The 16,273-nt window shown below is 39.9% G+C and overlaps 1 protein-coding gene across 1 annotated transcript in view; it reads right to left on the bottom strand.

Moving 5' to 3' along the window:
* LOC148041900 (Tetratricopeptide repeat (TPR)-like superfamily protein) overlaps positions 1–16,273 on the bottom strand; it is a 174,609-nt gene that overhangs the window by 84,085 nt on the left and 74,251 nt on the right. The window contains exons 9-11 of the mRNA XM_087683924.1: positions 13,581–13,652; positions 4,292–4,393; positions 2,767–2,841 (exon numbers count right to left, since the gene is read on the bottom strand). Of these exons, the coding sequence (XP_087540050.1) occupies positions 2,767–2,841; positions 4,292–4,393; positions 13,581–13,652 (249 nt within the window). The remainder of the gene's footprint in view (positions 1–2,766; positions 2,842–4,291; positions 4,394–13,580; positions 13,653–16,273) is intronic.

The following is a 16,273-nucleotide window of genomic DNA, read 5'->3' as shown; positions in this document are numbered from 1 at the left end:
ATGGGGTTGCAGAAAGGAAGAATCGGTCACTCATGGAGATGGCCAAGTGTATGCTGAAAGCTAAGAGTTTGCCACATGGATTTTGGATGGAAGCAATTATGTGTGCTTGTCATGTTTTGAACAGGTGCCCTACCAAGGCATTAAAAAATGTTACGCCTTTTGAGGCTCAGAACACCCGGCAACCTTCAATTGGCTACTTTCGTACTTTTGGGCATCTTGCATATGCTCATATACCCAATGTACTAAGAAAGAAGTTGGACAACAAGGCTGTCAAATGCATTTTTGTAGGGTACAGCAGTGAGAGCAAAGGATATAGACTATATGATCCTAATTCCAAGAAAGTCTTTGTCAGTAGGAAGCTGATTTCTTATGGAAAAACAGAATTACCTCTTGCTGGTTTTGATACATATCAAGCTGCAATTGATGTGTTTAAAGGATTGCTACCCATTTCTTTTGGTAATACAACTCAAGTTTCAGTAGACGAACACGATGTTCAGCCAACTGCTCCATTGAGCAATGCAGAAATTCAACCTATGGCTGATCTGAATATTCAACAAGATGCTGAATTCAAGGTTCAGCAAGAGCTTGTACATAGTCAGGAAGCTAGGCAGATGCCTAGATGGTACTTGCAGACTATGAAAGGTAGTCATTTGGATGCTCCCATGGTTGGTTGTACTAGAAGATAAGCTCGTCTGCATGATCATGATAATACTATGGAGTTTGTTATGGCGACACACACACTTGATGATTAGGAGCATGATTGTTTTGAGGATGCACAACAAAGTGTGCATTGGATGATCCTTGTATACTAATCACTTTTCACTACAGGGGGATTTGTTGGGTTTGACTCGTGCCTACGCTCACTTTTCACTACAGGGGGATTTGTTGGGTTTGACTCATGCCTACGCTCACAGAGCAGTGCCGGTGATCCGCGGTAGGACACTGGGGCACTTTTTACTCTCCTTATAACAGGCTTCCCCCACCCCATTATATTATCTTCTATTTTATGTCCTTATGTTACAGAGTTCAGCCACTTATCGTGTTTAACACCTTTCAAGTGTGAACTGACATTAACAACCCTAAGGTTTAAGGGTTGTACTTTGTACTTTCAAGATACTCTTGGTAATTGCATTGAGAGTCGTGTTGTGCCTTCACTCTCTCACTCTTCACTATCGACTATGTACTCTCAATTGAGCTTCGATCCTCCATCTCCCATAACTTTCCTAGGCATCATGGATGTCCACCAAAACATGATTTTTGACCAAGTGAATAAAAGCCGCACAAGCGTCAAAGATCTATGTAGAAGGCATTTTAGCCAAGCCAAGAGGATCTAGAAAATAGTTTTGACCCGTTCGAACAATAGCTTGTGGATCCGTGACCATGTTGCCCTCTAATTCTAGAGTCTAACCATATTTTCCAGTGCAAGTGAAGAGTGCAAACCCCAAAATAACTTATGAGTCTGGTAGGCAGCATCTTGCAAATTTTCAATTAGAGATTTCAATTTCGCTTGCTAGTAAGATCTTAATTGGAATTGCTAAATAACATCAACCAATCTTGTGGCCAATGGGGACACAAATGCATCATCTAGTGACTCAAGAAGTAGTGAACGAGCTAGGAATTCCTCTGCGGCCTACTGGCACTATCTGCAAAGGGATGCATGATGAATGCCATACTATCAAGCAACCCATAACACATTACTAATAAATTGCTCAAAGGATCAATTGCCACTCATTGGAAATTCTAAGGTCAAGCAATTGTCCCATGTAGCCATTAAAAACTAGGTGTTTCAAGTAAGAGAAATTAAAGCGCAAAGGAAGCTTTTCCAAGAATTGTGCAAAAGTGCAACAGATTGTGCAAGCATCTCAAATCGCAGAGGAAAAAGATTTGATAAGGCGTATCCGATACTTGCATGTCCAAGATCTCTAGCAAAAATGCATCATGATAAATGGCATACATATGATCCAATCTAGACCATGTAGTGGAATACTGCAGTGAATAAAAAACGAATCCCAAATCCAATAAATGCAACCACGACCAAAGGTCTTGTTTAAGAATATTTAAGGCAAACAACCTTTTGTCAGACCCGATTCTCAAGAGCATCCATCACTAAATGCTCAGAAGTAGATTGCAGTGAATCCACATATATTGAAGCCTCCCATCAGCAACCCCAGTTTGCCAAGTGTCAAAGAGGCTGTCAATCTTCTCCACAGATCATGTCTAGACATGGGATCATTCGAAGCATAGAGACCAACCAGCCACAAGACCTTCCCATCAAGTATAATATGAATCACCACAAGGCAGCCATGCACATCATTTTTGACAAGGACCAGCTGAAATTATCTCATGAACAACCTTGAGAACGCCAAAGTAGTGTCCTGCAGAGCCCCAAGCATAAAACAGACAAAAACCATAAAAATCCTTAATCTTTCCTACTTCACCGTGACTTTTGTGTTTGAGGACACAAAACACATCCCACTGATTCTCATGGAAGATGCTCTCTCTCTCTCTTTTTAAAGCTAAAGTCTCCATACTCTTACTATGTATTCACCTCATAATATAAAGATGTTAGATCATTTGTGGAGTCCACACAATATGATATAATGTTGTTCCCACAAAACTTTCAAAGCATTTGTGTACCTTAACGTTTATATCTGGAATCACCTAAAACACAGAATGTAAGCAGAACTCACTGACTTATTGGTAATGCAAGAATAGAAGAAAAGCATGTGAATATGTACAATACAACAACGCGATGATAATATATACCTCATTTTGCATGCCTTGAGAAACAAGGGCCTCCACCAGACCCTTCAAGAGTGTGATACTTCCCTTTTCAGAGGCCTGCTTCAAGGGAAAAGTCAAACTGAGCTCATGTATACTCCTTCAACAAGAAACATTTAGAGTACAGACATATGGTACGAAAAGCAAACAAAGAGGAAAGTATAACCAGAGTTGCTATTACAATCAGCATGTGTCTGCAAGACAAACAATTACATTGGAATAATTTTCATGAAGCTCACTTTCTTTCTGTCACATGTAGGAAAGAGGAAGGGGTGAAAAGTTTGAGGTATTGTGAGCATCATCAGCATACAAGATGCTCTCCTTTTACCACATGATGGGGAGACAAATGTATGGGTACATGTTTGCAATTTAAAACATTTTTATCTTTCTAACTATTAACAATCTAGAGATTTAGAGCTCTCAGAGTTCAAACTACTTTTAAAAATTGATCACTTATCAGCTTAGCTGTACTTTGCAGAAAACTAACTCTGCACAATGGTCACCAGAACTGAGATAGTGAGTTTGATGTGAAGAATGGTCCAAATTTTCTTCTTTACATGCTAATGCTCTCCTGAAGTGGACTCCATCACATCATAAGGATGCAGCAGGGAGTGGTGCTATCCAAATATTGACCATACTTACAATAGAGACAGCTACTGGAAGTAACATGCATAGAACAGTCACATGCAACAAAAACAGCAACGACAACAGCCAACTCCATCCCAATGGAAACATCTAAAGACTAGGAAACAGGAACAGCTAGGAAATGGCTAGACAACAACTGAAAAGTGTTAAACATGTATGCTTTTTCTCTATTCAAAATGTGAGATGGACAACTTTGAGAAGCACACTGATATAATTGCCAAACGTAGTGAGAAAATCAGCAAATAAGCACTAGACAAACGAAACCTTTGGGGGATACTTGGGCCAAACATTAGGAAATGGGTGAAATGGAAATGGAACGGCAATTGGAAACACAAAGAACGGGGTTCCTTACGAATGAAAAGGCTAGGAGTGATCGTTTCCTGTGACTATGGCATAAAAGCTTAAATCTGAACTGTTGTTGATCTGTCATTGCATGGATAAATAACGATGTCAATAATTGCATTTATAACTGGAGATGTCAGAAAATCACTTGTCGTTTCAATTGTCCCTTTTTTTCTTCAAACCTCTCTTGTACAGCATCATCTTCTTAAAGCTTTGGCAATAATCAACATTATGTTAATGACTACCATGCAACATGCCTTTGCTGTTAAGATCTCATCATTCTTTCTCAAGCACCCATACCACACCACCCATCACCTTCTTCTTTTGTGATATTGATGCTTCATCAAGCAATGAGTTTATCCTTGATGTACTAAGCCTCAGAAATGGTACATATTTCAAGTATTTCAGCAAAGAAAAAAAAACAAACAAACAAAATGAAGATACAGGAAGACATTAAGTTGCAAGCAAGCAAAGAGATTGGTGAACTCGCAACTTGCATTCAATCATGTACAACAATGTTAACCTTCAGAGCTTTCCGGTATGAAACAACACTTTGCCCGAACTTTCCAAGGGCACTTTCCACTTCACCTAGTAGGCGAAGTGCTTCAGGATCACGTTGTCTTTTCTACAGCATGTTCAGAGAAAAAACTTGGTCAGAACAAGGCCCTTGCTGCAAATCGGAACATCTATGTTTGACATGAATAGACCCATTTTAAGCAGTCATCTAACAATCTTAACCAACCACTCTAACAAGTTTATGGTTATGAATAACCAAAAAAAATCAAGCCGATCGAAATTCCCTCTCATAGGCTACATAGTGACCACCCTGACCACAAATCAGCACTTGATTGTTCAACTGTATATTGGTCAAAACAAGCAATCAACGTAGACAACAGTTACAATAGTAAGATGACTGGAACCCCTTGCCAACCAAAGCCACTGCTTTTGAAAAGACTGATTATGGTAGTTACAATCTACCCTGATTAAATTCTATTAGCTGTGCTTGCAGATTTTTGACATATTCAAATCCTCTCATAGGCTACATGGTGGCCACCCTAACCACAAATCAGCACTTGATTGTTCAACTGTATATTGGTCGAAACAAGCAATCAACATAGACAACAGTTACAATAGTAAGATGACTGGAACCCCTTGCCAACCAAAGCCACTGCTTTTGAAAAGACTGATTATGGTAGTTATAATCTACCCCCTGATTAAATTCTATTATCTCTGATTGCAGATTTTTGACATATTCAAATCCAGGAAATCCACTTATTAGGCCTTGTTTGCTGTATTCAGAAACAATTATGAAAGGGGAGATTAGAACTTGTTTTAGTGTATCAAATATTATATCTAAACATAATGTAAGGTATATTTGCTCTCCTCATTAATCTCCGATACCAAACCACAAACACAAACATTGCCATGTTTTTCCAAATGCGTTTTTTTTCCTCTGTGCGCGCGCGCGCCTGGAGGATGGGTATGAGTATTCATACTCCTTTTACCTCCCTAGGAATAACTGACAGGATTTATGAACTTTGTTTGGATTTTGGAGAGAATATTGAACATGAACATTGCACATTTGATTATTAAACTAATCAAAAGTTACTAGCAAGGGGAAAGCATCTCAAAAATTTCACATCCCCGTGGCAATTTTCTTTGCAGGTCCTAATAAGCCATTGGGCAACTACTAACAAGTACACTTTGCACCCTTTGTCTAATGCCTTGGTTGCTTTGGGTGGAGACCCTTGGGGATTATGGACTGAGCTATGCTTTGCAATCCCTCTTGGGTTCCAATTTTGGGCTCAAGAGGGGGTGTTGAGCAAACAAATGCATTACAAAGTTAAAACATAAAGTTAACTCTTTAAAGCAGCCCAAAAACATTAAATTAGCAAAGCGTCTATGTCCCATAAGCCAAAACCCTAATGTTGGGAGGACACACACACACATAGAGCTGCCATGTCATCATCCAAGCTGTTGTTAGGTGTGTTCAGCCCTGTATTTGCTAGTTGTATTTGCCACCCTCCTCATTCTCTATCTCTAGGTGCTTTCATTTTCATGAGATGAGTCATTTTCAGCATCAGTCCTATGTTTTTGGGAAAGTGCAGCCTACACTACTATTTATAGAACTGCTAGTCACTATTTGGAGGCTGCCTGTTGCAACTTGGAATAAGTTTAGTGTACTGCATACTCTTCTGCTCATCTTTACCCAGTCTGTTTAAAGACACGAGAGTTCAAGGTTTTGTATTCACTCTGCATGGTGTGTTTATTGCATTGAGCATTATATTATTCATTTCTCGTTCTTTCTTCTTCATTATCTCTAAGTTACTCTTCACCTCCAAGTTCTACTCTTAGCACTTTGTGTTTTGTCGTACATTTGTTTATCTTCTGTGTTCAAGTTTCTTTTTACAACAGCACCTTCAAGGGCAGGTGGCAACCGCCAATGGGCATGTAGCAGCCTCTAGTGGGGAAGTAGCACCACACCCTACAAGAGCAACTGGATGGGCCAGGTGGATCTTCCAACTAACTAGGCAGGAGTCTCCAAGGTGGAACAACAACTAGTGAAGAGGAAGATGATAAAGATAAAGTGCACATGGAATGTGGGACTTCATTTGCTCTCTTCTCTTTGAACTCTCATTGCTATTATCTTTGTCCTCTTCTCTCAGCTACCTCCTCTCAAATCTCTCCTCTCTTCTCTATTTTCTTTCACCCATCTTTTTCTCAAATTGTCACAACAAATGAGGAATGAACTTAAAATTTTGGTTAAGTACGAACTCTAATTGTGGTAGCCCTAACTCTTCACCTAGTAACTGTTTCAGCGGTAGTAAAGGATTTGACATTGGGCATACAATGTAAATGTGTACCACCTATGTGGTACAAGGACAACACAAAAGAAACTTAGAAAATGTACAATTTCCAAGGAAACCAGAAAATGTGCAGTTTTTCTAATGTTTAATGATCATTTGAAAATTTTGCCCAATAAGTAGCTCATTTGCGTTGTGAAGCACGTCCAATGCTTAAGCCCCAATCATCTAGAAAGGAGAGGGCATCCGCGAATGTGAGATTGCTCCTAAAACGACAAACTACAAGCATTTCTACAAAAACCAAGCTTTCAGATGGCACTCCAAGTATGATAGTCAATGAGCACATGTTTTCTAGAGTTCTGTGCTCTATGAACAGCAGAGTATTTTTCAAAAATTTCAGCAAGATGTACAATGGAAACACGACACAAGTGATGAGGAATCATTGTCCTCAACAAAGAGACACACATTGCATAGTGCAAGGTCTATGGAAGATCATGTTGATGTGGGACAGCACCACATAAATACAATTGCAACTAAAAAACTTTACCTTTGGGCTTTTCACTTAGAGCCAACCCTGATCGTGGCTCAATTAGATTGGATAGCACATGGATATGGAGCATCGCCTGATGCTCAAGAGGGGAAACACTTTTTCTCCTTCAATACACATAGGCTTAGATATCTAGTTGTCACTTGATGCATTTCATCTTCATCCAAGGTGTTGTTTGCTACCGATATATCACTTTGGAACCTCCTATCATTAATGTACTGGTCACTATGTTTTTGTACAATGGAAATGATAGCAATGGCCATCCTTGTTGCGACATCAATAGCCATCTATGCCACAAAGGAACAAACCAAGCCTACAAAATGAAAAATGACTAGGAAATGCTAAACGTGTAAAGTTCACTTTTCAAATGTGAAAGGACATAAATTTGAGAAGCACAATAGCATAACTTGACAAAGGTAGTGAGAAATTCAACCAACAAACATTAGATAAAAGAAATTTTTCAGCAAGGCTTTAGCTAGACATTAGAAAACACGTGAAAGAAACAATAGTGGCAACTCTTTTAAAAATGAGTTTTCTAGGAAATTGTCGTTTTCCATAACTATGCCACCTATCGGTATGATGACGTGGCATGAAAATGTAGCCTTGCTAAATGGCAATGATTACATAGAGAAATCTAACATTGAAGTCCAATTCTCATGTTTAATAGTGATATAATTAGTAAACATAAAATTAAATAAACAAAGTAACATATGAAACCAACCTTTCTTCTTGGAAAGTATCATGAGGACATGTATTTTCGAAACCTCACGTAACACATGGACTAATTTTTAATCACATGGTTGAGTAAATGTTGCACATTTGTGGTGTAATTGGGATTAGAGTAAATTTACGAGCCCTGGATCCGAGGAAATTACGAGATGTCAAAGCCAAATGTTACTATAAGTTATGCTGCACACGTATTTGGTGGTATGTGGTGCTAGTTGTTGGCCTAAGTCATTCATTTGGCCATAAGTGTCAATTGGTGACAGTAGAGAACTGACGTTTAATGGTACCTAATGCCAATCTGATAGTCAAAGATGGAGCAGAGACACTCGAGAATGAAAGTTACCTAGCCAATTTACTTATTGGCCAGTCTAACTATTTCTCTACACAGAAATAATTATTAGATTAATTTTTAGTATTTAAAGATTGAAAAATTATATTTAATTATGGATAATACTAGAAATGTATTTAGAAGGCTACCACTTGGCAAAAATGCCCATGCAAGACTGAAAACCGTCTTTAGAGACTGGAGAGAGGCATTTAATGCATTCAACCTACAAGAGAGAGGGAGGAGATGTTGCTGGTCTGATCTACACCCATTGGAGAACCTTCTGAGGCAGCCAGGGGCAACAGAAGACAAATCTACAGCGGGCAACAATATCTACAAGCTGTTGAGATAGGGCAACAGCAGTAAATGACCGATTTTCTTCAGTTTTTCGTGAAGAAAGCCTAAATTTTCTCTCTCCTCCGCATTCTCTCTCATCTCCCAGCATTTCTACAACCTTACTCTGAAGATTACAACACTCAGATCACCAAAGGCTGACAAATTCACATTTCTCTGCTGTAAATCCTAATCTGCAAGTAGAATTTAGGGTTTAGCAACAGCCTCAAGAAGTGTGCCAAATTTTGGAAGCTCCAAGACTTGGATTTAACAAGGCTGAAGCTGTTTTCAGTCAAATTCAAGTCAAGAGACAAGCAAATCAATGAATTTGGGACATTTTCCATCATCAAAGTGGATGAAGGCCATTTGACTGCTCGAATCAAGGGGCAAATCAGACTGAAGACTTGCTAGTTATTTTGGACAACAAGGGGAGTTGGAATACCGAAATGGATTGGGAAAATCCCATTGTACATCAACTTCTCCTTCAATTAAGTTCAAGAAGCACCGAAAGGGATGCCAGTTTTGGGGCCAACATCGTGTCCATTGTCCAAGATTGTGAGTTAATTTACATTTTTTAGTTTTGTAATAAATGTTGCTACTGTAACTAAGTTGTAGTCAGGGAATTATCACCCATCCATGGAAGGAAGGCTAGTTTCACTGTTCAATTGCAAGGATACCATCAAATCCTTTGAATTAGTCGGCCTATGGCACTTAATTGCAGCTTGGAACTATTACATTAGTGCTAAAATTGCTCTCAGCAGTAAATTACAGCAAGCATGTCTTCACATAGTGATATGGGATCAAGTGGAGAGGATGTATCACTCCTTGGTCAATCACCTGGTAAAGAGGAAAATTCAATAACCGATGTTGGGCATAGTTCTCAGAATGGACAGCAAGCTGAAAATGTGGGAAATGACCCAAATGTTGGCACTTCAATGCATAAAGAGGTTGATGACTAGCAAGGGGCTGAAGAATTTGATGATAGCTTCAAGGATCAAATGCATACAGCAGTAAATCTTTTTGTTGAATTGGCAAAGAATCCCCAATTTTCTCAATTCATGAATGCCACAAGGAAGGAAAGCAACGATAAAGAGAAGAAGACACCTTCTACAACTTCAAGACAACCACAAGAACCGAAGGAAATGCCTAAGCCTTCTTTGAAAGAGCCCAAAATGCCTAATGACCACAAACAGTTCATACCCGTGGGGCAACAAGTGTAATTTCATGCCTAACATGGTAGTGCCAATCCATGAGAACATGGGCAACAAGGTTATTATGCACATGCAAGCATGGGACAGCAAGGATACTTTGGTAGTGGTACCATTTTTCATGCTATGGTTGAAGAGGCACCATATACGAGAATGTATGGCTCAAATCCCTACGGTATGCAGCAGCCAATGCATGGTTCACAACACCCAATGTATCCACATAACGCAAGTGGAATGCCTAATCCCATGTACAGCAGCATAGGCATGATACCTAGGGCACAAAGCGGGCCATATGGATATGTATCTACACCCCCAGGGTCTATTGGAGCACAAGGATTTACTGCTGGTCATATAGGAGCATCTAATAGTGCTGGTTATCATGTGAATACAGCAAATGCACCCTTTTTGCAATAGCCTATTTATGATAACTTGACTCCCATAGATTCACCGAAGGACTATGATGAAGGTGGCAAAAGTGTGAAGTTTGAGTCTTTCAGTGGTGCACAAGATAGGCTGAAAGTACTTGTTTTTATTCAAGATTTTAATGCAACCTACTCTGGAGGCAACTTCACAGACGCATCTAAGATATGAAAGGCAACCACATTTTTTCAGGGAAATACGTTGCAGTAGTATTCTACACTTCTTATTCAAGGAAAATCACCTACCACATGGGTCCAGTTCAAGCAAATGTTTCTTCAAATTGGTTGATAATTACCTTTGAAGTAAACATTATGACAGCTTGGAATCTATTGAATTCCAAAGATTGCAAGAACTTGGATTAGTATAATAAGAAGTTTTGGCATGCATTGCTTACTTCTTATCACACAATACCCCTCTCCATGAGTAAGCGGAGAAGTATATTTGTAGTTTGCCAAAGGGTATTTGAGATTTTTACATTAAGTCTACTACTTCCAGTATCTCTCAGCTTATAGAAACTGCTACTACGGGTGCCACATTGTTGCATGGAAAGAATGCAGGATTTCAAAATGGTGATGCCAAGCCACATGTCACTGAGGCCAAGGTTGAGAAAAATGATAAATCTAAAAGTAAGGTTCAAAATCATAGCAGATTTTGGTACACAAAGAGCAGAAGATCAAGGATAAGGTTTGGTGAAGTTTCACAATTATTCACCAATGGATGCTAAATGGATGGAGAATGATGACTTGAAAGACCATCCTCAATTGTTGCAACTTTACCTTAATACTTTCTAATTAGAGCCAACTTTAGTTCGGACTAAATCATATTCAGCAGAGCAGGGATCTAGAGTATTACTTGATGCTCATGAGGGAGCTAGTACCTGTGCTCCTCAATGATAGGAGAGCTCTAGATATAGTGAATCTCGGATGTATCGAGCATACATTAAGGATACTGTAGCTTACAGTATGTTTGCCTGGAGATCACAATTTAATGTACTAGTCACTATGTTTGGTATGCAAATGGGTATGGTTTTCACTACAGCTCTAAAACTTTACATTTGCATTGATGGATGATCATCGGAGACTAATTAACAAATTCTGGTTTTTAGTGTATGATCATTAATATTCAGCGGTATCCAGTTGGTTTTGTGAACAGCAGTATATGTTATGATACCATTGAGGTTTTAGCCATGGTTTATGATTAGTTTATGCTATACTATAGTTTGGTTTTGCCAAATGAGTTAAGCTCATGAGAAAATGATAATCTGGCAATGTTTTTGAGATTACTTGTGAGTCTTATGTTATATTATGTTGACTGGTGATTTTCACTATGTGTTGAGCATATGGAATGATTGAGCCGCAGTGAGCAATGTTGTGTTAACTATGATACCTTGTGAAAATTCCAATCCACTCTTTTGCTTCTGATGCATCTGGCAGTGCAATCAAGGACAATTGAAAGGATTTTAAAGGGAACGACTGTCACGAGGACATGTATTAGCATGTGGATTAAATTTTAATCACATGGTTAAGTAAATATTGCACATGTAAGTTGGAGTAAATTTACGAGCCCAAGCTCCAAGAAATTACGGGAGGTCAAAGACAAAAGTTACTATAAGTTATATTGCACATGTACTTGGTGGTATCTTATGCCAATTGTTGGCCTAGGTCATTCATTTAGCCATAAGTGTCAGTTAGTAACATTAGAGAACTAGTGTTTAATAGTACCGAACGCCAATTTGATGATCAAGGATGAAGCAAAGACACTCGGGAATTGAAGTTGCTTAGCCAATTTACTTATTGGCCCGTCTAATTATTTTCCTGTGCATTTTCTTAAATCTGGGACAGCTTTGCTGTCATTCAGTTCTCTCTGAGTTTCTTTTCGACATAAAGAAAAATCACAAGGAGCACCAAAGTTTGGGGCCTATCTAGTGTCAATGTCTCTAAGCAAGAGCAATCCAACTCCCTTGTATTCTTTTGCTTTCTGATTTCTACATTGCTGAATTATTGTGTGTGTTCCAATGGCTGTCCTGGCTTTGATATCCTTGTAAAGGGTTCTCTACAAAAGCTGCTGAATCAAAGTGATCCCTTCATGCATGACCCTGGAGGCCACCTCACAAACATTGCTTGACTGGATCAAATGTGTCACCACCTCTAAGATCCTTGAGACTTGACTCTCTATCTGTCTGTGATCACCATCTCATCTCCTTGCCCTCCAAAACCAAGTCAGAGATCCAATAAGAGTGTGGGTCTGGTGCATCTGGCAAGAACTGTGTAAGATCAGAGACAATGGTGCTTTCCAACTGGCCCACTGTAGCTGCAACCTCATCCCCGACATAAAGCTTGTTCAACCACCTGGCTGCCAGTAACGGTCCTGATTGAGAAAAACAATGCCTCCTACTGCTCCATCTCCTTAATGCACTGAAGCCACATCTTTTAACCTGATTGTCCTGAGTCTCACAATTACTGAAGTCACTTCCAACAATCCAAGGGTTCACCTTACATAAATGTCACTTCCCACAATTCAAGGATCCATCTTACATAAATGTCACGCAATAATTGACCCACACACAACTCTATCCCATATCTCCATGACCGCACAGATGTTGATAATCCCTATGTGAAAGCTCCTGATTTTCAAGTGGTCCACAATGTGTGGACGTTGAAAATCAGAACACAATCTCTACAACAAGAGCCTGATTGAAGTTCAAAGTCCACTGCTCTACTGTAAGTATCAATTTAGTACTCTCAATATGCAGAGAGGAGGAGGTCCTCACAGGTTGTGGCCTACTAGTAGAAGTGTTTATGTCCCTGAAGAAGGATATCATGTGACCAGCAAGAACTGGCTGCAGTTCTTGCCTGACTATCAATAGTGATGGACCATGTGCTGCAGTCCATTCCCCTCATGAACAAGTTACAGTGCTAACAAAAGCACATCAATGCTCTGATGAAATTACTGCATGGTAGGCATTGTGGACGAGGTTTTCCTGGACTCTCTGTAAGAACATATCACTGTTTCGCAGCTTTTGCAAAGCTGACCAGCATTACACCTTCATTCCGAGAGATCCAGAGCACACATCAAGCTTCTGCATGGTACAGGAAATGTCCTTCCTTATCAATAAACAGGTATCCCTTTTCAAAAAGTCCATTGCACATGGTTCTGTATTTAGGAAGTTTACATGTCTGATTCCCTGTCTCCAAGAAATCAGTCACTAGCATTCAGTCATACACTCTTCCTTTAGGTGTAATCGAGACAAACTTTTTCTGTCTTGTGAGCAGCTATTGAGTCCATAATCATTGTTCATGCTCAAAAACACACCTTGCAGGATTTTCTTCTAACCACCAACAGAAAGTTAGTAGACATGGGAACAAGTCACATGACCAGTGCAAATTATGTGTTCATAGACAAATAACATGAATTATTAGGACATCAGAACCAGAAGAGACAACTGGTACCTCAACAAGTTGTAATAGCTCAGCTTCAGATTTTGAGAACTCGCCTAGTTGAGCATGAGTGACTGCAGCTCCCTACAATGAATACAATTTTTTGCTTCAAACCAATGCTTTAAGAGCTTAACTTGAACTTTAAAAACCAATGCAGATGCTACCGTCTAGATTTCAACAAATATCCACAAGATAGTTTCGTGTTCTCACCTTTACCCCCCAGGTATGCTAGTCATATCTCCTTTCCCCATCCACACAACTGAATAGAATCTCTTTAATATTCACATTATTAACTTTCTCAGACCCGATTTCAAGATGCAGGAATATGACACTGGTTGTATTCAACATGAAGACTGATGAATGCTACATGGTAATAAAGATGGTTTTCTAATGACAGGTTATCTATTAAAGTGACCATGACATAAGGGCATACTATACACAACTGTTGTTGGACAATGCTTTTATGCAAAGAGTTTTCCCCACCAACAGATGGTTGTATTGATGATCATAAGTGGGAAGTAGCAATCTGACCAACCATGTACATACGGCAAAAGTTTTGCATGTTTTAAGGCTGTCACTCGATGTGGCCTTAGCCTCCACCTGATTCTGCTGATGATCACAGTGACTGCTTCAAAGAAGCTGCTCTTAGGATCCGTCTTATAGTCTGCTCAGCTATGTACATGTTGTAAGGCCACCTCCATGTGTAGTTACCACCACCGACCGTTCCTAGCCCTATTACATGACAGCATTATCTACTCCAATAGCCAATCAGCAATGCACACAGGAAGTTTCTGATGTTATACTCTAACAAGCCCTTGGCTGCAAACCGATGTTTGTGTTGCTGATGGAGCCCAAAAAAAAACACTCTGGGAGGGTCGAAGAAAGGTTGCATGAAATGAGAAGGCAAAAATGCTAGTATGTTTGTAACTTTGCTACTTTGATCAAAGACGTAATCTAGCTACGTAAAATAAACTTTATGAGGGATAATATGCTTTCACTTTTATGGTGCTATTTACATGAAATATTACTGCATGTGATTTGTGTTTGAACCCCAGGGGTATTGGAAATATGAACATGTACAGAAAAGCACATTAGTCTCCAGAAAAGTGTTAACCCAACTGCATCAATCATTCATTTCTGCTTTTTTTATGTTTCACGAGTGAAAACCCTAAAACATAGAAAAGAGGCAGAAAGGGCTGGAGGCGAGGAGGCACATGCCAGCAGGGAGGAGGACAACAGCTCCTCATAACCTTGAGTACTGCTTTTCTTCAGCAAGGCTCAAAAATCACAAGCATCAGCTTACGTCTTCCTAGGCTCTTAGTTTAGGGTGTTAAAGAACTTGTAGGGATTCCATTAATTTCATTTGCTATCTCTATCTGTGGGCCCACTAAGTGGGTACAGCAGAGTGCCTCAAGTTTAGGGTTCTTGTTTGAGCATTTTGAGTTTTTTTGGCTTGGCTCGCGTGGCCAGGGTTTTCCATTCCTCTTTTAGGCACCCTCACACAGAAATAAGTAGGGTTAGTCAAATCTCTTTTTTCTATGCCTATACTAAATGACCATGCAGAATGTGGGAGTTGAACCCAAGACCTTCTAGTCACCACATGTTTAGCTTAACCAATTGAGCTACACCTATTTGGTCTCCCACACACACACACACACTCTCTCTCTCTCTCTCTCTCTCTCTCTCTCTCTCTCTCTCTCTCTCTCTCTCTCCCCACAAGCAGCTTGCCAAAGAGGGTGATACTTCATGTTGGAATGCACAAATGTCGGCCTGGTTTAAGCTACATGGCTTTAGCATGAACAAGTTAACCCCCTTCCAGTACTCCCTTGATGCATCATCTCTTGATTTGCGTAGATTAGAGATTCGCAGGATCATTAGGATGGATCTTACCCACTTGGATATCAGGCGGACATGGTTGATGCCAGGGCAAGAGCTAGGGACAAAGATAGCTTTCTACCACGAGCATTTTCTTCGTACTACAAATGATGGATTTATTGCTTGCCCGAGATACATGGACACCCACCTTTCCCATGGGATCATATGTACTATTGGCTAGTTGCACACCTCCTCACATCAGCTAGAGATTGAGACACTGGCAGATATAGATCCATCTCACTAGAGGAGCGCATATGCCAAATATGCCAGTTAGAGCCAAAGACACAGTATTATATCTGCCGCTACCCAATGTATTATGAGATCCGTGGCCATTTCCACTGTCTCTTAAGGGACGGATTTGGACCACTATCCAGAGTCATGGATTTTACCAATCAGCAATGCCTTGGCCTCTTTCTCCTTGAGATACAACGACAATGTGACAGAAGCCTCAAGAGTTCATCTGCTCCAAGATACTGAGGCCCTTTATAAGGGCACTCAAGAGACTTCAGTACAGTTATAGTCCCAACGCACAAGAGAGACTCTCTCACCGCCACATTCCACATACAAACAAGGAGTACTAATCGATCGGGCCATTCAACTTAGCCACTCTAGACGTCCTAGGCCTCAACGCAGACACCAACGAACCTTCATAGGCAGATACAGGGGATTATTGCTTGGGCTAGAGCTAGGCCTCCATACCGACATGAGATTGTACCATCTAGAGCTCATTGTTACTAGAGCTCTATGTTTTACACATAGCCATAGTTAGTTTCCTTTCTTATTTTGCTCTCTGCTACATATTTTGCCCAAACAGTTGTACCATCATACAC

Source organism: Lygodium microphyllum, chromosome 1 (assembly GCF_053477565.2).
Source record: "Lygodium microphyllum isolate KBCC chromosome 1, Lygodium_microphyllum_v1.1.10, whole genome shotgun sequence".
NCBI classification, from domain to species: domain Eukaryota; kingdom Viridiplantae; phylum Streptophyta; class Polypodiopsida; order Schizaeales; family Lygodiaceae; genus Lygodium; species Lygodium microphyllum.
This window is presented reverse-complemented; position numbering and strand designations above follow the sequence as displayed.